The 26,478-nt window shown below is 40.3% G+C and overlaps 1 protein-coding gene across 1 annotated transcript in view; it reads left to right on the forward strand.

Annotated features, from left to right (window-relative positions):
- The window catches only part of SUMF1 (sulfatase modifying factor 1), a 106,795-nt gene extending 80,524 nt beyond the window's left edge, over positions 1-26,271 (forward strand). Inside the window, exons 8-9 of the mRNA XM_044253120.1 lie at positions 15,603-15,662; positions 25,159-26,271. Of these exons, the coding sequence (XP_044109055.1) occupies positions 15,603-15,662; positions 25,159-25,269 (171 nt within the window). The 3' untranslated portion in view covers positions 25,270-26,271. The remainder of the gene's footprint in view (positions 1-15,602; positions 15,663-25,158) is intronic.
- The last annotated feature ends 207 nt before the right edge of the window (positions 26,272-26,478 follow it).

Genomic DNA, 26,478 nt, shown 5'->3' on the forward strand with positions numbered 1-26,478 from the left:
TTTTTCTTTTATTTCTCCAGAAAGGGGTTTTGTTTCTCCAGGCAGGGATTCTCTAGTATCTTCCATGCTTTTTTTGAGCCCAGCTGGCACCTTGATAATCATCATTCTGAACTCTAGTTCTGACATATTACTAGTGTCTGGAATTGATTAGGTCCCTAGCTGTCAGTACTGCCTCTTGTTCCCTTTTTTTTTTTTTTTGAGGTGAGTTTTTTTTGCCTTGTCATTTTATGCAGAAAAGAATAGATGAATGTGAGAACAAAGTACTTAAAGGGTAGCAACAATACCAGAAAAATATACACTAACCAAATCAGAAGAGACCCAAAACTGGGGGGAGAAGAAAGGAGGAAAAAGAAAAAAAAAAAATATATCTATATCTATATCTATATATATATACATACACACACACACATATATATACATAAACTGGTGAATAACACAGAGCCACACACCTGATTTGGGGTGCATTTTGGTCTGTTAGAAGAAACTGCCTCCCAAAATTTTAAGAAAAGTAAAACTTACATATATACAAAAATAAGGGTAAATTCAATGAAGGAATTGAATATGATTGTACAGATGAAAATTTAAAAAGATTGTAAAAAAGGAATTGATAATATAAGAAGTTGGTTGAAAAATGAAAAAAAAAAAAACGAGGAAAGAATGTGATCGGGCTGGAGAATAGAACAAAGTCATGCGCTAGATTTAGGGTATATTTTGATCTGTTAGAAGAAATTGTATCCTAAAATTTAAAAAAAAGAAAACCCTATATGTATACAAAAAACATGGTCAAATACAATGAATATGTATTTATACATATTCATTCTACATATACAATAGAATATGACTATAACAATGAACATTTTAAGATTTTTTAGAAAGGTATTCATAAGATAAAATAGTTAAAAAACATTAAAATAGGAAGGAGAAAAGTTAAAAAATAGAATTAGAAAAAAATATTTTTTTTAAATTTAAATTTGAAAGACTAAGAAATCATGGGGAAAAAGCCATGAATTCTATGTGCTGTATTCCCATAGCTTTTATGTTTTGGAGTTCTCTTTGATTGGTGAACTTGGTCTTGGCTGGTTGTTCTTGCTGATCTTCTGGGGGAGGTGCCTGTTTCAGTGAGTATCAGATGCCTTTTCCCGTGGTGGAATTGCACTGCCCTTGCCAGGCGCCAGGCTAAGTAATGTGCTCGGGTTTGCTCTCCGTAGCTTTTGTTCCCTGAACACTCCATAGAGCTCTGGAGGATGGGAATGAAATCCCATCTCCCGCCCAGAGGAGCTGAGAGCTCGGGTCCCCATGCCCCAGTGCGCCCTCAGAGAAAAGCAGTCAATCCTTACCTTCTTCCTGGTCTCCAGCCGCACTCTGTGCTCAACCAGCCTGTGACCGAGCGTTTCTATTTCTGGCGCACAGCCCCATGCGGACTCTCCAAACCTCGCAGATTCCTGCAGCGCACTCCTTGCGCCATTCCTTCCAGAGGAGGAAGGAGGGGTCTCCCCAGATCTGCCACCTGTGGGGTCCCTACTTGAAGAGCAGTGGCCCAACTGAGCCTCAGATCACAGTTTAAGGTAACCCCGAGCTGAAAGCCCACTCCTCAGCTCTGTCTCTGTAGTTGCCTTCCCTGCTCCGATACCTGGCAGCTCTGCCACACCCAGACACACCTGGTCTTTCTGTGACCGTGCTGGTCCTGAGACCACACTGTTCCCACGAGGGCTCTGCCCCCCTCTTATCCTCTGGAGTGATGTCCCTCAGTGGAGCAGACTTCTAAAAGTTCTGATTTTGTGCTCCGCTGTTCTACCACTTGCCAGGAGCCGGCCCCTCCCCCCATGGTCTATCTTTCCCATCCCTTTGGATTCCCTTCTCCACATGTCCTTCCTTCCAGAACTTGGTCACTTGTCTGTTCCTAGAATTGCTGCTCTTCTTCCCTTTGGTCTCCTGTTGAGTTTGTAGGTGTTCAAAATGGTTTGATAACTATCTAGCGGAACTCCTGGGACCTTATTATATTTAAGTCTTCTACTCCTCTGCCATGTTGCTCCTCCTCTCACACCTTATTTCTGGGACATGATTTTTTCCTTGGAAGTTTTTGAAACCCTTTCCAGTAATACAGAAGGGAAGGTGAGATTTTACACAGTGGGTCTGTGACATGGAGCAGTTGCTTCTATATATAAGGTTAAAACCCCCAAACCCAGGGTGCTTTGAGTCAGTGAAGCCACTAAAAGCATCTGTGGTATGTGTGTTCAAGTGGTAGGTGCTGCTGTGGTCGGTGTGGATTTGTGGTAGGTGTGGATTTATTCCTGAGTGAAATAAGCACATAGTCTATGGTGAGAGAAGCATATCTGAGAAGGGACATGTTTTACCTGCATATCCAAGATTGAATGAGGGTCTTCATTTTTTAAATATATAAACTCCAGAGTCATCGTTCTCCTGGGGTTTTGGTCATTTCATCCAGTGAACTTGTGAAATATGGAGAGGTTTGTGTTCTTCAAACTGAACAATGAAATGATTTATTTTAAAAAATCTGATACTGTGTCAGCTCATAAAGGGCACATGCCAGAGCAGTTGAGTGTAAGCCTGGAGCCAGATGACCTGGGTCGAACCCTGGCTTACTAGATATGTGACCTTGGACCAGGTGTTTAACCTTTCTGCTCCTTACATCTCCTTGTATCAAATGAGGCTAATGATTAGGTGTCTAAACATTGTGGTCTGTGGCTGTGCCCAGAGCAATTGTTAATAGCTTTCCTACTTTTTTCCCTGAAGTATCTTTCCTTGGACTATAAATTATATGGCTGCCCTACCAATAATCAAATCTATATCAGAAGATCATTTTAAAGATTACAAACATTAGAAAAAATACCTGCTTATAATATGTGCTCAGTTAAGTCCTAGTTGCTATTATTAGCTGCTATACCTAGAATCAGTGTTTTAAATACCCGGTTTTATGTATTACCCCAGAAGTAAGAATTGTTACTGTAGACCTTGGGCTTTGAAGTGACATTTTTTTATTGGAAAATGGAGACATCACCACCATGTGTGCAAATTTAATAGAGTTTTGAAAATTCTCTTCGATTTTAACCTAGCGTGGGTGAAACAAATAGCATGGAAGAAATGGCTGTTTTCATTCATTTCACTAACAGGCTAATCACCACCCGAGGCATGCTGGTTTGAAAGACAAAATACTGTGGAGGTTGTTAATTTGGTTTTTGTGTTTAATGTGCTGTTCTTTCCAGTCTGATGCCTAGTTTTCTTTCTTTGACCTTTCTTTGGACATTATGACTTTCCTCTCCTCATGCGATGTCTAACTAAAGCTAATTGCAGTCCCGTCTTCATAGGTCCTTGTGCTAAGGTATAAAAAAATTATACCTGAGAAAGCTTTATTTGAAGGAATGGTTTCATCTGCCTACTCTTAAAATCCTTTGACATGTTTGACATTGGGTAGAAAGAGTGAGTTATTGGGATTTGACTTTCCTTCATACATGCATTTCGGGCAGAGTTGCTGAGCCTGGAGGGCAATCAAGCTGGACAGGCACAGAGGTGGGATGGATCTCAACTCCTGGCCCCATCACTTGCTGGTTGTGGGACCTTGGGTGCTCCATGTATCTGAGTTCCCATGTTTCTTGGGTTTAAAATGGGGATTACAACACTTGTGGCTTCCCAAGCTTCCTGTAGGGCTCAGATGAGATGGTGAGTTAACATGCTCTGAGCAAATGTTGGCTGGGAGTTCCTTTCTCTAAGCATTGGTGGAGGTGATTGAGACTCCTTTTAGAAGATCTGTGAGTGGAGGTGTCAGGAAAAAAGGAAGATAAACATGTTGCTCATGTTTGTGTGCTTCTGAGCTGCCTGTTGAGGCAGGTGCTTGGTTTTTATCAGGGTTTTGCTTCAGCATGTAAGAGGTCCTTCAGATGGGTGGCTGGCTGATTTGTCTTTCTTCCTAAACTTCGGGCTGCTGGAACCCTATCTGTGGGAGCCTGTCTGTGGGAACCCTATCTGTGGGATGTATGTGCCACATATATATCCACTTGAAGGCTCAACTAGAAGTCAAGTGTGCAAGAGAGCCTAGCTTTAAGCCAACCAGGGAAAGGAGGACTTAGATCTCAAAGGAATGTGCCCACTTCTCAGGCTTATAGAGTAGAGACTAAAATTTGTCCTCTTTTTTTTTTTTTTTAAGATTTTATTTATTTATTTGATAGAGTGGGGGTGGGGGAAGCAGGCTCTCTGCTGAGCAGAGAGCCCGATGTTGATCCCAGGATCCTGAGATCATGACCTAAGCCAAAGCCAGAGGCTTAAACCACTGAGCCATCCAGGTGCCCCTAAAATCTGTCCTTTTAAACTCCACATTTGCCTGTGCTTAAACTTCTAAGGAAGTCTTGGACTCTTAGCAGTCTGGGGCTCTGTAAGGCGTAGTATTTTTCTTCTTTTAGTTTATCCTGATTCATGATTTTCTCTCCTTTAACTTAAAAGTTGTTTTTATTGAGGTGCCTGGGTGGCTCAGTGGGTTAAAGCCTCTACCTTCAGCTCAGGTCATGATCTCAGGCCCTGCATCAGGCTCTCTGTTCATGAGGGAGCCTGCTTCCTCCCTCTCTCTCTGCCCGCCTCTCTGCCTACTTGTGATCTCTGTCAAATAAATAAATAGAATCTTTTAAAAAAAAGTTTTCATCATAGAAAATATCAAATATGCAAAAGTTAAGAGACTAGTATATGAAACCCCCATGTTTTTAGTTCCTAGTTTTTAATAATTTTCAGTTCATGTCTAATATTGTTTCACCTGTATTTCTACCCACTAATCCTTGCTCCCCTCTTTTTCTGGATTATTTGAAGAAATCCCACACTTTATATTAGGAATATAATTTGGTTTGTTTTTATTTTTAAAGAACAGTTTTACTGTAGTCCAATTGGCATAAATTGCACAAAGCTAAAATGTACCAGTTGATAAGTTTATACATCCGTGTGTATGTGTGTACACAAACACAGATCAGAAAGTATGTGCCACACATATATCCATGATATCACCAGTCTAGACAATGAACATATCCATCACCCAAAAGTTTCCTTGTGTGCCTCGGTAATCCCTTCATCCTGCCCCTCTCTGCCTCGCCTGCCCAAGCAATTATCTGCTTTCTGTCTCTGCATATTAGTTTGTATTTTTTAGAGTTTTAGGTGAATGGGATAATAAAGTACATACTCTTTTTTGGGGGGGAGGTCCAGTTTCTTTCACCATGGCATAGTCTTTTATCAATTCTACCAATATTATTTTTTTTAAGATTTTATTTATTAATTTGACAGAGAGATACAGAGAGAGCACAAGTAGAGCAGCAAACAGAGGGAGAGGAAGAAGCAGACTCTCTGCTGAGCTGGGAGCCCAATAAGGGTCTCGATCCCAGGATGGGATCATGACCTGAGCTGAAGGCAGCCAGTTAACCAACTGAGCCACCCAAGCGCCCCTATTCTACCAATATTATTTTGCTCTAATTAGATACCACGTAGGAAACTGCAAGACCCATTAGGAGGCCATTGTAGTGGTCCAGGTGAGAAATGGTGGTTGGGACCAGACTGGTTACCATGGAGATGATAGCTAATATCAGTTAGAGACCTGCTTTGGAGATAGAGCTAATCAGATCAGCTGGGGTGGGGTTTAGGGAGAGCTAGGAATCCAGAATTACTCCTGAGGAGTCTAGCATGAGCACAGGGGGAGAGTATGGTAAAATGGAGGAGACTCACTGAGGAGTAGTTATGTATGACCTTTTCTGATTCATTCCTTCACTGGATGTCCATTGTTTTTTCAAAGCTGTCATTAGTATCATTGGTTGGTTTGAAGCAGGATTTAATCTGCAGACAAAAACACAGTATATAAAGCACTTTAAGATATTTAGTGTTACTGGGTCTTCTCAGGAATGATATTAAGTACAGGCTAGCTGCTGTTGTCAAATTGAAAATAATGAATTTCAGTTTTCTCCTCAGGTATTTATAGTATCCTTTGGACCAGGCAGGGGGAGAGAAAGTAGTGCAGAGGCAAATCACGTTTTCAAAAGCTAATTTTAAATACTTTTTGAGGTGAGGTTCACTCCACTCTTTCTGTGGCTCCCAAAATGTTTTTGTGTTGGTTTTACCATTTGAAAGTGTTCACATTCTGCTGAGTGTAATGCTGCGGTGACTTCTGCACACAGTGACTCGCTGTGCAAATCTCATTGTAAAATAGGATAGTCTGTTTTCCTTCTACATGGTTATTAACATGTCAGCTATTTTATTAGAAGTTGGACTCCCTTTGGGGGTTTGACCTTTGAAAAATTGGGTCAAGTGATCTCCTTGATTTTGGAATTTCTTTAGAAATTACATTCCCCCTGGATTATTAAGTTTATGGGTACTTTTGGGAAACCTGAGTTAGTCATGAACTAATACTGTATAATAGTTATAACAACAACTGCACATTATTCATTTATTACTTGCTAAGTACTTTTTGTGCATTATCTTATTTAATCCCCACATCAATTCAGTGAAATAGATACCGTTATCATCTCTATCATCTCCATTTTGCTGGGGAAGAACCTGGGATGTAGAAGGGTTGCCTTACCAGACTTAAACTAGCTTCACAGTCAAGGTTAGAGCTGTGACTTAGACCCAGGCAGGTTGTCTGACTGCATATCTAATGCTCTTCATTAAGAGATAATACTTGAGGTGGATCTTACAAGATAAATAGAAGTTTAATGGCATATTCTGCAAAAAGAATCTAGTGTCATTTCAGGGAACATGAGAACCTCATTGTTCTGGGGGGTGGTGATGGGAAATAATGTTGATAGTGCTGGTAAGACCGGAAAGAGAGAGACTTAAAAATACCTGTTTGGGGGCGCCTGGGTGGCTCAGTGGGTTAAGCCGCTGCCTTCGGCTCAGGTCATGATCTCAGGGTCCTGGGATCGAGTCCTGCATCAGGCTCTCTGCTCAGCAGGGAGCCTGCTTCCTCCTCTCTCTCTCTGTCTGCCTCTCTGCCTACTTGTGATCTGTTTCTGTCAAAATAAAAAAATAAATAAAATCTTAAAAAAAAAAATACCTGTTTGGGTTATCCAAACCAGTTTTTTCATTGATAATTTTATGAGGTCTTTAAAGAGTCTTCTTGAAATCTCAACTTGATCAAGAGATCCCATTTCTGTTTTCTCAGTTACAAAGGGCTCAGACAGGGAGCTTCTGAACTAGATGATCTCAAAAGCGTTTTCTGATTTTGAACAACGCAGATTTTGCCAGCCAAGAGTAAATTCACTGCTCCCAACTTTTCTGCTCAGCTCTGATTACCTTCAGTGTTAAAAAGAATAGGCTTGTTAGTTTTAAACTGAAAGGTCTTTTCAAATGTGCCCACACTCTGACAATAGTTGAAAGGCTAACAGTCAGCTAGCATCTGAATACCATGGGAGTGGTACCTAACTCATTTGGTTCCTAAAAGGATGATGATTGTAAAAAGGAAAGTCTATGATAAGGTGGGTAAGCCTTTTTCAGAAGCTAACTCTTAGTCCTGCTTTAAAAAATGTATTGTGCTATTTAGTATTAAAAATTGATTATAATGAGGAGATGGTGGATGCAAAATAAAAGATACTTTTAGGCTTTAACAATCAGTGTTATCTCTGTCAGTGAAATGGAACCAATACCTGCCAGAGCATCTTATTTTTTATTGTACTAAATGTTCCCCCCTTTTTTTTCTCGTTAAAAAATGAATAATTTGTGAATGTGGATTTCAGAAGTTATACAACTTCTATCCTTGTGTCCCAAATGCTTCTTTCCTCTCAGGCAACATTAATAGTTCTTTAATGACTCTCTTTATAAAGGGAGTCTATGTGTATGTTAGCATATATGAATATATGGGTTTTTTTAAGGACTTTATTATGGAAATGGTAATAAGTAGAGCAGAGAGAATGTACCCATAACTCAGCTTCAGCATCTGTTAACACTTGCCAGTCATGGTTCAATCAAATCTAGAGCAACTAGCATGTGTGCATTGTGAGCAAATAAGTTAAATGTCTATTTTTTATCTAAAAAGGATTAAACATGCAAATGAAATAAAGTGTGACCCATACAAAGAAAAAGATTAGTTAAACAGAAACTGACTCTGAGTAGGTCCACGTGTTGGATTTAACAAAGACTTTAAAACAGCTATTATATTTAAGGAAATAAAGGAAAATATATTCAAAGAAATAGTAGGAAATATGATGTCTGTCAACAGAGAATCCTAATAAACAGATTGAAATGATAAAAAAAGAATCAAGTGAAACTTCTAGAAGTGAAAGATATAATAAGTGAAATAAGATTCCCCCAGATTGGGGTACCTGGGTGGCTCAGTGGCTTAAGCCTCAGCCTTCGGCTCAGGTCATGATCTCAGGGTCCTGGGATTGAGCCCCACATTGGGCTCTGTGCTCAGCAGGGAGCCAGCTTCCCCTTCTCTCTCTGCCTGCCTCTCTGCCTACTTGTGATCTCTCTCCTCTGTCAAATAAATAAATAAAATAAATCTTAAAAAAAAAAGAAAGATTCCCCCAGATAACTCAATAGATTAGAAATAGAAGAAGGAATTAGTGAACTTGAAGGCAAATCAATAAGACCTGAGCTGAGATCAAGAAAGAGTCAAACACTTAACGGATTGAGTCACTCAGGCACCCCAAGGGAAAAACATTTTTGAAGAAATTATTTAAATACCAGATTTAATGAAAGTTATCTACAGACATCTAAAAAGTTCAAATAACTTCAAATAGGATAAATAGAAGAACCCACCAAGACAATTCGTAGTCATACTGTTGAGAAACAGAGAAAAACATCTTATCACACATGGGCAACAATAAGGTGATTATGGTTGATTTCTCATCAGAAACAATGGAAGCCAGAAGATGCTAGACTGATATATCCAAAGTGCTGAAAAAACTATGTCCTCAACCAAGCCTGCAAAGGCCAAGTGGGGAGCCTAGATTTGTACCCTCATGAAGCTGTGTTTGAGGTGCCATAATACTCCTGCCAGGGTAGTAGCAGAGAAGGTAAAGTAGGGAGCAAGGCCTTTCATCACTGCTAAGCAGTTATGACAGCAGGTGTGTAAGTGGAGTCTGTGTGGGGAGCCAGAGCTCTCACCTCCATGCAGGAGCAAGTAACAAGAGTCCCTCCTGAGGTGTCAGGGGAGGCCAAGTGGGGAACCTGGATTACTGCTTTCACCTGGTAAGAAGATAGCTCCCTCTCTTCCCCTGCCATCGAGGTCACAGAAAGCCAGCTAAAACAGGGTTAAATGAGATCCAGAGTCTTGTAACATAATAAAAATGTATTCAGGTTTCAATTGAATGATCACTTATCATACCAAGAACCAGGAAGTTAGCAAACAAAATGAAAGGAACAATGGATGCTAACACTGAGATGACAGAGGTATTAGAATTATCCACCCAAGATTTTAATGCAGCTATGATAAAGATTCTCCAGCCAGCAATTATGAATATGTTTGAAACAAATGAAAAAAAAAAAAAAGGAAAGTTTCAGAAAAGAAATGAGATATAGATGAGAACCAAATAAAAAAATAGTATAACTAAAATAAATGCTTTGGGAATAGGCTCAAAAGTAGAATGGAAAGGACTGAACAACAACAACAAATCAGTGAACTGGAAACTAGAACAAAAGAAATGATCCCATGTGAACAATAGAGGAAAAAATAGAAAATAAATGAATGAATGAATAGAGCCTCAGGGACCCATCTGACCATAACATTTGTGTTCTGGGAGCCCTGGAGGAGGAGAGAAGGGGGATGTCTAAGGGGATACCCAAAGGAGTAATGGCTGACCAGTCCCAGATTTGGAGAAAGACTTAATCCTATAACTTACAGAGGTTAAGTGAACCCCAGACAGCACTGTCCCATTGAAATCCATACCAAGACATCATAATTAAACTTCTGAAAATAAAAGACAGACAAATCTTAAAAGAAGACAGAGAAAAGAATACCTTGGCTATAGAGAAAAAACCAGTATGAATGACAATGGACACTAATAAAGGCCAGAAGAAATGGCATGATATCTTTAAATGTTATCTCTCAATTTTTAAAAAATTTTGTTTGATGGTTGAAGCAGAAATTATAACATTGTCTGATGTGTTTCTAAATATATTTAGAGGATGTCTTTCCTCCAATTACATTATAAACCTGGGAGCCTAAAGGGATATAAAAGGAGATAAGTGTTCTGTACCACGCTGGAACTGGTAAAATAACACCAGTAGACTCTGATGTTTTATCATCACAGTTATATATATTAATGTTTCTATATTATATATCTATATATAATAGAGATATAGGTGAGAATATATAAACTGTGATCTACATATAAAACTGTGATCTATATATAAAAAACTGTGATCTCTGTATAAAACTGTGGGAATATACATACATATATATAAGTGTAAACTTCAGACTCTATAGATAAATAAAAATGGATTTCTTAACAAAAATGTTTGGGTAATCCCTAGGAAGGGAGAAAAAGCAAACAGAAACAAAATCAAAGAGAATAGACAGAAAACAAGAAAATGACAGACTTATGTCCCAACTTATCAATGATTTCATTAAAAGCACATGCTCTAAGTATATCAATTAAAAGTTAGATTGGCCATATAAATTGAAAATAAAACCTAACTATAGATGGCCTACAAAATATACTCATTTCAAATATAATGAAATAAGAGGATTGAAAACAAAATGATGGGAAAAGCGATGTACGAACATTAATCAAAAGAAAGCAGGCATGGCTGTATTAATATCACATATTAAAGTAGACCTCAAAGCAAAGCAATTTGCCAGAGTCAGCGAAGGACATTCTGTAATGATAGAATGGGTAGTCCAACAAAAGGACATATTAATACTAAATATGCATGCACCAATGAATATAGCTGAGACATATGAAGCAAAAACTAATTTAACAAAGAATTCAAAGGAGAAATAGACCAATCCACAATTGTAGTTGGAAACTTTCACACCTCTTTATCAACAATTGAAAGTATAATTACATAGACAGTCAGTAAGGATCTAAGAGAACTCCATGATACCACCAATGAACGGGACCTAATCAGGTCCTGTTCCAACAGCAGCAGAATATCCCTTTGAGAACTCATGGGATGTATACCAAAGGAGAACATATCTGAGGCCATTAAATAAACCTCAGTACATTTTTAAAAGTTATAGTTGTACACAGTATGCTCTCCAACCACAATGGAATCATACTAGAAATCAAGAATAGAAATGAAATAGGAAAGTCTCCGAACACTTGGAAACTAACAGCACACTGCTAAATAATCCCTGGGTCACAAGGCAAGCCCCAAGGTAAATCAAACAGTGCATCAAATAGAATGAGAAAGAAAATCGGATGAGTGCATTACCCGTGAGGAGCAGCCCTTGTGGCGCCCTCCTGTTCCCCAGGGCCAGACGCTCGTTCCAGGTAACTAACTCCCCACTGGGACACAGTGTATAAGAAAAGTAGAGTAAATGCTTGATTCCGTATTATATTGTCTAAGCAAAAATGATAGTGCAGTATATTCTGACAGAAGTGCCTTATATTTTCTTCAATGTACCTCATTCTTTTTAACAGCCACGTAGTATTCCACACTGTGGAATGTTATCAAGCAATATGTTTAACAGCAGTGCTTTTTGACTTTTTGCTGACTGAGGAAGAGTCAGATTCTCTCTCCCTTCTGTTGCTTTCCTTGTCATCATGTTGGGTGTGCAAAGGAGAGGAGGGGTAGTATCTCTCTTGACTACACAAAATGTTATTGTTAATGCTCCTGTGAAATACATCCTTGCAGCTTTGAACAGGCTGGCCACTGTCCTTCCTGCAGGCTTATTTCTCATTCAACAAGCCAGTCTTACTGATGAGGGTTCTGTGGTGTCTTGTGTGGGTTTTTCATTGTTGACAACTTTTATGCCTTTCCAGGTGTTTTAAATGAGGGTGTATTTCCCTGCACTAACACTCAGAGCATTGCTTCTTTATCTCTTTTCCTGAGAACCTTAGCTGCTTCCTGGCCTTTTGAGATTATTGGGGCAGACATTTAGAAACTTGCATTTTTTTTTTGTTTGTTTTTGCTGTTCTTTGCAAGCATTAGAGATGTTAAAATTTTGGTATCTGGGAGGAGAGCAGGTCTGGGTAATAGTCCCTTGGGAGATAACAGTCACCTGGGTCCTCGTTAGTTTCTGGGTGGAGTCCCTGTGTGTGGTTTTTTACTTAGATTCTTAATGTAGGGAGTAGAAGTGATGGGACACTGCAGCCTCTATTCTTGTGAGGGTAAGAGGCAGAAATACGAGGCACTCAGATACTAGCGTTAGTAGCTTCCTAAGTGGTTTTAACCTGCTTTCACAAACTTGATCGAGAGAGACAACTGAAATATTGATGTATCGATCCTTTCTTTATCAAATAGAAAGGAGGACATTTCCTCTTTGTACTGGTGTCCTAGGGCTACTATAACAAATCACCACACACTTGGTGGTTGGAACAACAGACATTTATTCTCACAATTCTGGAGTCAAGGCTGAAATCAAGGGTCCAATAGGACCATCCTCCCACTTGCATCTCTAGGGGAGAACCCAACTTCTGGCAAGTCCTGGGAACCCTCGCTTGGTAGCTGTGTCACACCAGTCTCTGCCTCCATCTTCACATGGCCTCCTCTAGGTGTCTCTTTGTGTCCTCTCCTCCTGTGACAAGGGTGCCAGTCATTGCATTTAGGGCTCACCATGATATTGTATGACCTTACCCTAAATTATGAAAATTACCAATCTCCAAAGTCCCTGTTTCTAAATAAGTTCACATTCTGAAGTCCTAAGTGAGTGTCCATTCTGGGGGGACACTATTCAAACTGCTACACCCTCCCTAGTAATTTTTCTGTGTTTTGGGTCTGTTTTTTTGGTTTTGTTTTGGTTTTGGTTGGTTGGTTTTGCAAAGTGGTAAGCATTTCAAACAGTCATAGCTAATCCTACATTGTGTTGTTTTTTGGCAAAAATAGTTTTATTTACAAGAATCATCTGAGCAGTCACCTCAATTGAGGCTGGCATTCATTGCTGTAGTTATGTTGATACAGGATGACTCTTATTAGTGGTCATGTCCCTTTGATGGCTGTCGTATTTGTTGACTGCAGGCTCACTTCCTTGGAGATGGTGATGAAAGGGACTGATTTTGTTCCCACTCATTCTTATTGGCAAGTCTGCTCCTTCTTGTCCTTAGATGTAACCTAACAAAAGAATTTACTCTTGCATGATATCAGATACTCCGGTCAGAGTTTAAGCTGTCATTTGGGTCATTGTAACCCAGCGCACCGAGTGCCACCTGAAGGAAGCAGTGAGTGTACGGCAAAACCTCCTCAGCGAGAACGTTCCGGGTAGGAGACAGTGGCCATTATGTAGGGTAGCTCCACAGACAGCAGTGTGTTCCTTTCAGCTCCAGACTTCTCTAGAATAATAGAGAAGATTGTAATGCAATGTCTGCCAGGTTCCAGACACACCTGGGAAGAAGGCTGCGCTGGCCGTCATTATTCCCGCAGGTAGCTTTTCTCACTTCTAGTTTGCCCATTTTCTAACCGCCGAAAGTTTATTAGCATAGCATTAAGCATTTAAGGCCATGGAAATACGGGGGCCCTGCCGTGGAATGAAGAATAGTCAGTGGCGTGGCCTATGACCCTTTCTAAAGACCTGGAAGTGCTTAGAAAACATGAACTTCTGCCCACATAGTTGACATTTGCAGGTCAGTGTGTTCGCCAGGCTTGGAGAAAACATGGCTCTGCCACTTAATCTGAGCCCTTGACTCTAGGTAGTTGACAAGAAAAAGAAAACTAAGATAGGCGTCATTGTTCAAACTGGTCTCATTTTCAGGAGACAAAAAGCAGGCAGCTGCATGATTAATTGACTTTTTGCCTAACAAAGGAAAAGAAAAAAAAAAAAAAAAGGTCCTTGTAAGCCCCCAAACTTGCCATATGTGGTTCTGGTTTGTAGGAGGCTATTGGTACTTCTCAGATGTTCTTTGCATGACTCATCTGATGTTGAGGCCCTTATGCTGGTAACAAAAGTTTTAGGATGTTCATTTCCAGTCCACTTTTATCGAAAGCCTCCCTAGAAAAAAGAGTCTTGCGTCTTGGCTGCCTGTTTCAGGCTTCAGTTTCCGTTATGGTGGTAGCCACAGTTGCTTCTTGTCCCCTTGTCGGCATTGCCCAATTTCCTACATTCCTGGTCTCTAAATGGGTAGCATAATGGACTGGAGCCTGGGTGTGAATCCTTATTCTGCCACTTGCTTATCTTACCTCAGAACTTGGTATGGAGAGGGGTGCCTGGCTGTCTCAGTGGGTGGAGCACATGACTCTTGACCTCGGGGCTGTGAGTTCAGGCCGCATGCTGGATGTAGAGATTACTTAAAAATAAAATTTTAGGGGCGCCTGGGTGGCTCAGTGGGTTAAAGCCTCTGCTTTCGGCTCAGTTCATGATCCCAGGGTCCTGGGATCGAGCCCCACATCGGGCTTTCTGCTCAGCAGGGAGCCTACTTCCTCCTCTCTCTCTGCCTGCTTGTGATCTCTGTCTGTCAAATAAATAAATAAAATCTTAAAAATAAAATAAAATCTTAAAGAAAAAAAAGGAAGTTATGGAGATTACCTGGGTTAATAATCGCATCCACGCTTGGTTCATAGCAGCACTATGTAACTTGTTTTGAAAAGGATAAACTGTATTCTGTATCTTGATTGTGGTAGTGGTTACAGGCCTATACATTTGTCAAAACTCATCAAATGTGTACATTTAAAAAGCATTAAAAAGATTGAAGTTCATTGAATGTAAATTATACCTCAATCAACCTGACCCCCATTTTTTTTAAAGATAAAAAGCAAAATCCTAATCTCACGAAACAAACTGTGGGTTGCTGGGGGGAGGGGGGTTGGGAGAAGGGGGGTAGGGTTATGGACATTGGGGAGGGTATGTGCTTTTGGGTAAATTGGAAGGGGAGGTGAACCATGAGAGACTATGGACTCTGAAAAACAATCAGAGGGGTTTGAAGTGGTGGGGGGGTGGGAGGTTGGGGTACCAGGTGGTTGGTATTATAGAGGGCACAGCTTGCATGGAACACTGGGTGGGGTGAAAAAATAATGAATACTGTTTTTCTGAAAATAAATAAATTGAAGAAAAAAAAAGAAAAAAAAGCAAAATCCTTCAGTCAACAAAGGGTTTATTAGATGCTGCACAGTGGGATTACAAAAACACAATTCAGAAGGTGAGCCAGTCCACTTAAACAAGCCAGTTGTTATGCAGCATGAACTTGCTTATCAGTGTGAGAAGGTGATATCAGAGATGCTGCCAGGCAGCTTATTAGTCATCTAGGTGAGAAATGCTATTACCGGGTTTAGAAGGGGGATTGTTGCTGTAGTCTGAACGATTTCACCAAAGTGGAAACCTGAGGCGGACCGTATGTAGCCTGGGTAAGATTTGGAGAGGTGGGCATTTGGAAGGGTGCACGGGTGCAGATTCAGGGCCCAGGGGCAGAAAAACATGGGGAGAGTAAAGGCAGATATGAAAGAACTAGTTGGACTAAAATGAACTCTCCGCCAATCGATGAGGAACATCTGTGCTTTCTGGACTGATGCATCCTCTTCATCCACAGAAAGGACCCCCTTCTGGAAAAGACCGGGTGAAGAAAGGTGGATCCTACATGTGCCATAAGGTAAGTCAAGTCATTAAACTCCAGTGTAAACATTAGCCCTACACTTCTGCTAATACATACCTACCCTTATCAAAGTAAAACAAAGCAAAACAAAACAAAACAAAAGACCTCTTTTCAGATTTGGATATGGGGCATGGGGAAAAGAAGCAGAGGTTGTGAATGATCTCTTGTTAACCAATTTCCATCTGTTAAATCTTGACCCTTTGAGAGACCTTTATTGTCCCATAAACCAGGGTGGCTGTGTACTCTTTCCAGCATGTCTGTCTGGAAGTACACCCTTCATTTATTTGAGATTTCTATAAATTTCGGCTCCTCTGTTGAGGTTAAGATGGGAGTTGGAAGAGGAGGGTGGATTATGGTATACTGGGATGGAAACATCACAAATGTTCTAGGTATAATGTATGTGGTTTATGAAATAAGCATCAGTCTCAAAGTGTGTCTGCTCTTTGGGTTGATTTCAGTGTCAGAACTGGTTGTTCTTGGTAATCAAGTGTGAGTTGGTGTTTCATGAGTAAAATTTTTGAGGAGTTTGGAAATTGAGTACCACCTCTCCCTTTTTTCTTTAAATCATGTATTTTTAGTATCTTCAACACTTCAGCTTCTTTCTATCCCTATGCAAAGATGGCATTTTGCAGATGGTTATTACGAGAAGTTTTTCATGGTAATTCAGTTAGACCAGGCAGTTAGAGACTTAAAACAACCTATAGGAGCTTCAAATTAAGTGACTAATTTGACAGTGGGTGTATTATCAAATTTTACATTAAGACAGTGGTTTTCAAACTTTATTGCACATTAGAATCATCTGGGACCTGTATAAAAGACCAGTGCCTATTCCCCCCTCATCTCATTTTTATTTCTCTGGAGTGTGGCCTGGGCATCAGGATATTAAGGGTCTTGGGGATGAAAATATACTGCAAAAATTGGAAACCACTGGTCTAAAGAGAATCTCTGTAGATAACGTGTGTGTCTTCTGTATTTCTTAAAAATTTCAATCCCGGGGTGCCTGGGTGGCTCAGTGGGTTAACGCCTCTGCCTTGAGCTCAGGTTTTGATCCTATGGTCCTGGGATGGAGCCCCGCATCGCATCCGGCTCTCTGCTCAGCAGGGAGCCTGCTTCCCCCTCCCCTCTCTCTGCCTGCCTCTCGGCCTACTTGTGATCTCTGTCTGTCTTTTTTATTTATTTGACAGACAGAGATCACAAGTAGGCAGAGAGGCAGGCAGAGAGGGGAGGGAGAAGCAGGCTCCCTGCTGAGCAGAGAGCCCGATGCGGGGCTCCATCCTAGGATCCTGGGATCATAACCTGAGGTAAGGCAGAGGCATTAACCCACTGAGCCACCCAGGTGCCCCAATAAATAAAATATTTAAAAAAAAATTTTAAATCCAGTTATTTAAGTGGAAGTTTATATTTGAATTTACTTTATGCTTTACATCCACATTTATGATAAGATGTAGGCAAATTTATCTTTACAATTCTAATTTTAATTTGAAATCAAAAGCATTGCCCTAGGTCATCCTGGTACTTTTAAAGGTTTTGTTTTTTTTTTTTTTTTTAAGATTTTATTTATTTATTTGACAGAGAGAGAGGGAACACAAGCAGGGGGAGTGAGAGAGGGAGAAACAGGCCTCCCACGAGCAGGGAGTCTGATGTGGGCCTTGATCCCAGGACCAGGCAGACGCTTAATGACTGAGCCATCCAGGTGCCCCATCCCAGCACTTTTAAATGTTCACATACGTATCAGTCTTTAGCTAGGGAAATAGACTTTTGCTAGGGAAATAGACTTCCATGAAAAACAGGTAAATTTCTTTTTGCAGAATAGTATATCACAACTTTAATTACCACCAGTTGTGTTTCTGACATATGACACTTTTAAAAATTGAGAATCCAGGGGCGCCTGGGTGGCTCAGTGGGTTAAGCATCTGCCTTCAGCTCAGGTCATGATCTCAGGGTCCTGGGATCGAGCCCCACATTGGCCTCTCTGCTCAGCGGGGAGCCTGTTTCTCCCTCTCTCTCTCTCTCTATGCCTGCCTCTCTGCCTACTTGTAATTTCTCTCTCTGTCAAATAAATAAATTAACACTCATAGATTTTCAGTTTTCAAATATTAAACCATTTTTGCCTTCCAAGACTATGCTTGTTTAGTTATTATGTATTAACCTTTTTATATGTTTTGGATTCAGTTTGTTAAAATATTGAGCATTTTTGCATATACACTCATGATGGATATTGGTCTGTTGTTTTCTTATCTAGTTTTGGTATCATTGTATTGCTGTGTTTAGATATTGAATTGGGTAATATTCCCTCATCTTGAATTTTCTGGAACAGTTCATGTAGAATTAGCAGTATTTCTTACTTAAATGCTTGGTAGAATTCCCCCAAGGAAACCATTTAGGAGTAGAGTGGTAACCATAAGTTTAATTTAGTTAACAGGGTTATGCAAATATCTCTTTCTTCTTGATTAAGCTCTGGGAGTTTGTGTCTTTTAAGGAATTTGTTCATTTCAACTGAGTTGTTGAATTTATTGGCATAATCGCTGCCTTTCCATTGGCTGTTTGTACCATATACGCTTAATGTGGTTGTTGATATTGCGGACTTTATATTTGACATCTTGATATTTGTAGTCGTTTTTGTCTCATCTGTTCTTTGTTTCCTTTTCTCTCACTTCTTTAGTTAAGCATCTTTTATCACTCCATTTTCTGTCCTTTGGCTTATTACCTAAAACTCTTTGTTCTAAAATTTTCAGGATTCATTTAGAGCTTATATTATGCATCTTTAGCTTTTCTTAATCTGCTTGAGAGATAAGTTTTAATTTAGTCATGCCCAGAGTGATGAAGAGAGTATTCCAGAAGAAAGAATAGCAGAGTAATAAAACTGTGGGATCCATAGGATTTTCCAGAAAAGAACATTAGCTCTAGGATCTTCATCAAGCTAGTTGCAGATGATGTAGGTATTTAACATCAGGCTGGTATTTCAGGGTTTTTTTGTTTTGTTTTGTTTTGTTTTTTTTAATAAGGAGTCAACTAATGAACTAACTAGAGAGGCAGAATCCTTGAAATGATTCTTATAGCATAGGTAAAAACGGTAAAAGAAAGGAAATCTATATAAAGGAAAAAATGTAATTCATTTTGAAAAGAATCACCTTGCTTGGAAGGTGACTTAACTTTTGATCATGGACCAGGGCTAGCTTGCATGACTAACATAAGCTCTGATGGTTACTTGTAACTTGTTTAAAGTCTATCCAAAGTACAGCTTCGATAATGAGAAGAGAGCACAGGAAGAAAAACTGGCGACAACATGGCATTGGGTTAAGAGCCCAGACTCTGAAATGGGATCAAAAAAGTTGTAATCGTGGATCCACTGCCTATAGAAGGTGACCCTAGGCACACTATTAGCATCATCTCTGTGCCTCAGGTTTTTGTATGTATACAGTGCAAATGCTAATACTTACCTCAGATGATTATTGGGAGGATTAAGTGAGCTAATACATGTGAATTTCTTAGAACATTTCATATAGTAAGTACTCAAGAAATACTAGCTGTTGTTCTTGAATACTGTTAGACTAATCCCTGTGGGATCTTTAACCCAACCTATAACATGAAGGAAATCCTCGCCTTCCTTCCATTTTACATCAAGATTACTAAGAAAGGAGTTGATCTAGTGTCAGTAGCAAGAGCAATGGATGTGAAATTGAGAACCCTGGGTTCTGCTGTGTGATTTTACATAGTGATTTTTTTTCACAATGAGCTATACTTTCCTTAAAACTTCCCTTTATCCCTGGAAGTCTTCTTCTCATAAAAACCATCTCGCTGTCCCTCTTGACTTCAGAGCCCCAAGGCTGGTAAGTCATTATCTTAAATGGATTGTTACTGAGTCCAGGATCACTTTCTTAGTGAAGTTATTGAGATCAGTTTCATATAGTAATTATCCATTTTGATGAAAAAGGGCTAAAATGGGCCCTTCCCACTATCCATGTTCTTAATTAGTAAAATGACCCATATTTTAGCCACTCAAAGACCTAACATCATTAGTAACCATTTTGGGTACTAAAAGTAGAGCTGGAAAAAAAGAAAAAGCAATGAGGACATTTAAAATCAGGCCATTTTCCTTTTTAATTATGTGTTCTATTAGTTGCCCATTATTGGAATTGAAAATGAACTACTTATTAATAAATGTTTGCTGAGTGAAAGAGTTCATTTGAAATGGAATGACGATGTGAATTGACTCTCTTATGGTGGTCCTGACCTCCCACCTTTAACTCATGATGGGACTTGCTTTTTAGGGTTTAGTTCTACACAGTCGTTTATGCTAAAGGAAGGTTTTAGGGTCTGCTGTGATCTCATAAAGGAATAGTTGTTTTTGTTGTCACTGATTTTAAGCTTTTATTATTTTACCAAAAAAAAATTCAATGTGTAAAAATCAGAAAGTAAATAATAAACATAAAAATGACAATAAAAACCACTCATCCCGCTTCCTAAGTAAACTGTCCTTAGTATTTTGCCCACATTTATTAGTGCATTCTTGTTTCTTTTCTCCCCCTAGATGGAATTGTTTTCTGTGTGCCAAGGTATTCAAATATGGCTATGGCAAAAATCTTTTTTATGTTACGGATCTCTTTCCTACTGTCTTACATCACAGCTGCCTCACAATCCTTCTGAATATGGTCCTCCAGTCGGGCACCATTTTTCTGAGTTGTTATGGCCTGAATGTTGTGGCATATGAGCAGCATCTTATTTTAAAATCTTTTTTTAATTTAATTTGAGAGATAAGTTGCATATAGAAATATGCCATCCAACAAAGACCTTAGTCCTATGCCTTAGTTACCAGAAATAGTCCTCATCTTTCCCATTTATGTAGCAAATAACTTCTGTGTGTAGGTAGCCCTTGAACATCGCAGTAGCTGGGGCACCAACTCCCCATGCAATCAGAAATCCACATAAAACTTTTAACTCCCCCAAAACTTTTCTGATAACCTTCTGTATACTGTAAACCTTATCGATAACGTAAACAGCTGATTAACACGTATTTTGTATGTTATATGTATTCTATACTGTATTCTTATAATAAAGTAAGCTAGAGAAAAGAAAATGTTAAAATTATAAGGAGAAGAGGAAATATATTTACAGTGCTTTACTGTATCTTTTTTAAAAAATGCATGTAAATGGACCTAGTGCAGTTCGAACCCATGTTGTTCAAGGGTCAACTGTAAATCCACATTCAGATACTGGCAGTGTTATCTTTCCAACAGAAGCTAGTTAAGACCTGTGGGGAAGCTGGCTAATGCTTTTGTTTTAGTGAGGAAGCAGATTAACCCCAAAATGTCAGTAAGACAGTCAGCATTAGTTTCTATAATTAAGAGTGTTGTGTTCATTATATATTTTTGAAGATTCCTTTTATTTATTTGAGAGAGAGACAGAGCACACAAGCAAGGAGAAGGGCAGAGGGAGAGGAAAAAGCAGAGTCCCCACTGAGCAGGGAGCCGGATGTGGGGCTTGATCCCAGGACCTTGAGATCATGACCTGAACTGAAGACAGAGGCTTAACTGACTGAGCTACCCAGTTGCCCCTGTTGTGTTCATTATAAAGTAAGAGTTACAGTAACTTCCACGTTACTTTTTCCACTTTACTTTTTTTATGTAAAGATGAGATAAAGCATTTTGACATTATTTCATTAATAGCCCCATTTCATCAACAGGGGAATAGATTCAGAAAGGCTTTGCCTAAGGTTAAATAGCTGAAGAGTCTTGGATTTTTCTCTTTCTGCTGAGTAAATTAGCACAATGGTTGTCACGATTTCCATTTGTATCAAGCCCAAATTCTTTCTGTTGAGAAGATTGCCTGTAATGTAACACCATCCTATTTTATCTACCCATGTTTCCTACTTTTTATCATTTACTGTCTTTGTACAGTGATTACTTTTGCCTGGAATTACTGTTCTCTAAATCTTTGGGCAACTCACCTGGCACCACCTCAGAGAGACCTTTCAAGGCTGCCTTGTCTAAAGTAGCCACATACTCACTCCCACTCCTCTCTCCCTATTTTACTTTCTTCCAAGCTGACCGCTCCCAGGAACAATCTTGAATTTATCAGTTTATTTGTTCTCTGACTAATCCCTGTTGAATGTAAGCTTTCTGATGACAGGTGGATTTTCTGTCTTGTTCTACCTTTCATCCCTCATGCCCTGAATAGCATCTAGCATGTTGTAACATCTCAAATATTTAATGAATAAATAAACTGGGTTCTGACATGATCAGGCTATGGCCTTCCTATCCCCTTAACTTGCCTGAGTTTTTCCATTTTCATGCCTCTGATGTCATTGTTTTCTCTACTTAATATACCTTCTTTCCTCCTTTCTAAATTCTATAAATGAGTTCTACCCAAACTGCGGCTCTTGGGTCCCATAGCATCAGCAGCACCTAGAAGCTTGTCAGAAATGTGAATTCTTGGACTGCACACCAGATTGACTGAGTCAGAATCCTTGGGTGTGTGGCCTAGGAGTAGGCTCTTAAGCTGTTCAGGCTATTCAAGTCCGAAGACCACTGCCATAATCCTGTAAATCCAGCTATGGCCAAGGTTTGCCTTCTCTAAGTCTTTCCTAAAGACTTTGGCCTTCTACAAGGGACCATTCCTTTACCTGAGTTAATAAAAACCTCAGAATCTTTTAACCCTAGCATGTTTTGTAGCTGTCTGATGTGTTGTCATTGTTTCATCAGCCTGCCTGTGATGTCCAGCGGGACAGGACCATGCCCACAGTCAGGCTTCCTCTATGGGTGTGCACAGCAGGCAATCAGGAGATGCTTGTTTGTTTTTTGTCATGCGTGGTACAGTTATGGAACAAGAATGTCCATGTCTGGATGCTTGCCTGCCCATGAACTCGATTTTTGCTCCAGTGTAGAATTCACTATGCACACTTGGTACCATGGGGCCCTGAATTATCCACTGGCATTCTAGGCTGGAAATACCAAAGCACTATTGCTTCACAGCATCTGGGTGAGTGGGGTCTATGTGGGATGAGGCGGCTGTTGCTGTTGCTGCTGCTGCTTTTCTTTTCTTTCTTTCTTTTTTTTTTTTTTTACGATTTATTTATTTGAGAGAGAATGTGTGAGTACATGAGTTGGGGGAGGGGCAGAGGGCGAGAATCTCAAGCAGACTCCCTGCTGAGCATGGAGGCTGATGTAAGGGTAGATCTCCCAACCCATGAGATCTTGATCTGCCCTGAAACCAAGAGTTGGATGCTTAACCCACTGCGCCCCCCCAGGCGCCTCTGGGATGAGGCTGCTGCGTCCTCCTGTGGGATGACCTCTAGTCATTTTAGGGCTTCCATTGCATGGCAGGCACCGGTCATGTAGCAGATGCCATCAGTTTTTTTTTTTTTAAAGATTTTATTTTATTTTTTATTTAGTTGAGAGAGAGAGACAGTGAGAGAGAGCATGAGCGAGGAGAAGGTCAGAGAGCGAAGCAGACTCCCCATGGAGCTGGGAGCCTGATGTGGGACTCGATCCCGGGACTCCAGGATCACGCCCTGAGCCGGAGGCAGTCGTCCAACCAACTGCGCCACCCAGGCGTCCCGCCATCAGTTTTTTAATTATTTCAGGCCTACTTTTTATTCATCTTCCTCTGCCTGAATAGTGATAATATGTTATATTCCTCACTGGCCACAGGGAAAATGAGAAAATTGGTTGCTATTGTTTCACTATGTGTAGAAGACAAACGACTATGTCTTTCTTTTTATGGTGGATGTACTCCAGACAATTTCTGTGGCAGTTTTAGAGATAATTTCTATGAAGATTAGAAACACTCAACTTCTATGAGAAAAAGAATAAGAATTAAGGAAAAAATAAAAACAGCCTCTTTCAGACAGACCTATTTTCCCCTCCACAAAGGATCTCTCCTTCATGAGTCCCAAAGTTACTCTACGTGATTCTTTGTGCAGTTTCTTTAGCCACCTTAACAGGGACTTTAGTTTCACTGGGGCATCTCAACATTAATGCTCATGCTACACTGGGTAACTACTTTTTTCTCATTCTCTGTTATTTTGTGTCAAAGTACCATCCTAGGATAGAAGAGTTCCATGTGTGGTTGTTTTGGGAATACGGCAAGTTTTGATGTAAATTCAGTAATCTGTGGTTATTCACTGAGTATCTACTTCGGGGGCCGGTGGTGAGTCCTGCTTTCTTACCTGGGCAAGTAGGCATGTCCCTGCAGGACAGATGTATTGGGGTTGGGAAAGAAGCATGAGACGTGCTGTCTTTCCATCTAGGAGTATAGTATTTTGCTACAGAGGCAAGCGCTCTGCCAGACAGAGCTGGGCTCGAATTCCACTTACCTCAACAACTATGTCATCTTGGATAACCCATTTAATTTATCTGGGCTGTTCTGATTCAATGAAATAACACCTGCAGTGCCTCGCATCCCTGGCATGTGCTAGGCGCTCAATGTCTGTGTGTGTTTGTGCTCAGGTATGTATATGTTCTCTGCTCCTAGAAAATAAAACATCTCTCATACAGTAATGTATAGATTTATAGCTAGTCCAAGAGCAATGTATTTCTTTTTTTTTTTTTTTAAGATTTTATTTATTTGAGGGAGAGTCTATAAAGAAGGGGAGGGGCAGCTGGAAAGGGAGAAATAGACTCCATGCTGAGCCAGGAGCCCGATGTGGGGCTTGATCCCAGGACCCTGAGATCATGACCTGAGTGAGAGTCAGATGCTTAACCGACTGAGCCATCCAGGCGCCCTCCCCTCAAATTAACATAGTTCAAAAAAATGTTTTTCACAGCCTTTTCTACTCTTTATCTTCCTAGGCTTGCTGTTTAATTTTTGCTCCTCTGTTGAATATTAAATAATATCTTAATGTTGTTCATAATTAATATTTTCTCAATTGCTATTTAGCTTTATTATTTGGTTTAATGTCATGTACTCTAAATGTAAAAATAACTTTTCAAATTAGGAAAGTAATATATACTTATCATAGGAAATTTGAAACTCCATTGCTCAGATGTAACTATTGTTTGCATTGTGCATTTTGAATCTGCAGTCTTTTTTTCTTTGACAGATGTAATTATATAGCTTGCGATCACACCACACACAGTTTTGTATTCTGACTTTTCATTTAACAGTGAATCATGAGAATTTCCTGTGTCATTAAGTATTACATAAAAACATGGCTTTTAAGGGTTGCTTAGTAATCTCACATGTGGATGAGCATAACTTCTGTAGTCATTGCTTGTTACATGGGTTTTCTTTAGTGTTCTAAATAATGCTGGCACTAACATCTTTACACCATAGTTTCCAAGGTAAACATTAGATTTTATGTGGTGAACTCTGAATGTGCGGCCCTTTCCAAAACATATGTGCTGACTGGGTGTTTTGTGTGTGTGGCTGGGGGGGTGCTGTTTCCGGTGGTCATGCCTTCCCTAGAGCTTCTGCTTGGGTATAGCATGAATCTGACAGTTGAGACCCTTTCATGAGTCTGAGAACACTCACCTTTCTCTCTGTCTCTGGCCAGTCCTACTGCTACAGGTACCGCTGTGCTGCTCGGAGCCAGAACACGCCGGACAGCTCGGCTTCCAATCTGGGGTTCCGCTGTGCTGCTGACCGTCAGCCCACCATGGGCTAAGAGCCGAGATGAGCCTTCCCAAATCCAAGATGTTGTGTCTGACCTGCCCTCGGCTTTCCTCAGAATGTTGAACGGCCTCGAGTGAAGAATTCCCACTCTGGGTTTCATACCCGCCCAGTGGCCAAAGGAACCGCTTTGCGAGACCAAATCGCTGACCTGCGTCAGCCCATGTGCTTTATTGTGTGGCGCATTTCTGGAGATCATCGCTGTGCTTACTTTGGAGAGTCTTTGAAAGGGGATGTGGGTGGAGGAGACCCTGAGTGAAACTTTGGAAGGCATGTGTTCTTCCCTGGCTATGCCACTGGGGCTAGACCTCAGGGTCCCACACTTGACCTTCCGGAGCCTCGGTGACCTCCTCTGTCCAGTGAGGGGATGCGCGGCATGACCTCTGAGGCCTTCTCCAGCTCACAGAGTTTATGCGTATATCAGAGTCTATTGTGGTTTCACAGTAAGAGTTTATGACAGATGATTTTTTTAGCTATTTTTTTCCATGTGTGAACTTGGGTGATACTAATCATGTAAAATAAGAGGTCCCTTATGTATTATTTTGAGAAAAGGATGGGTTGGTGGAAAAGGTGGTGGTGATGAGTCTTTATATTCATACTGCACTTTGTGTTTTCAAGGAAATCGGTGTCTTTTACATTGTCAGGATGAATCCCACATGGGCCCCTGGTGGTGTGCTCAAGTTCAGCACTGAACACGCAGGAATGTCTGTGGGGTGACTCTACCGTGCTTTATCTTTTAATATTAAGTGCCTTTGGTCTGGGGGGGTGGTTAGAAGCCCTTCACCCCCCTCTCCCCAAAGCCTTCGGTGAATGTGAAATGTGTACTACACAGAAACCTGTTTAATTCTAGATGGAGAAGAGGAACAAGAACCTTGAATGAACTCTCTTCAGGGTGTCCAGTATTTTATAATAGGGAAGTAGGAAGTCTTGTTGATTTTGGAATATCAGATGCTCTGAATCATGCACTATGTCGAATAAACTGGTATCTGCTCAAGCATTCTTCATTCTCCTTTTGTTCCTCTCCACTGTGTTGTTTTGTTTTAAGGAAAGGTCTGTGATGCGTATGTGTTTTATTTGCTATAAAGCTTTCATGTCCATTAGCTACTTGATAACTTTGATGTGCGAGCAGTTTGTGGGAACTTTTATTCCAGCAAGCCAGGCTATTTGGCCAGGAACCTTATTATAACCCTGCTTCTTTGTGCCT

This window comes from Neovison vison, chromosome 6 (genome assembly GCF_020171115.1).
Source record: "Neovison vison isolate M4711 chromosome 6, ASM_NN_V1, whole genome shotgun sequence".
NCBI classification, from domain to species: Eukaryota; Metazoa; Chordata; class Mammalia; order Carnivora; family Mustelidae; genus Neogale; species Neogale vison.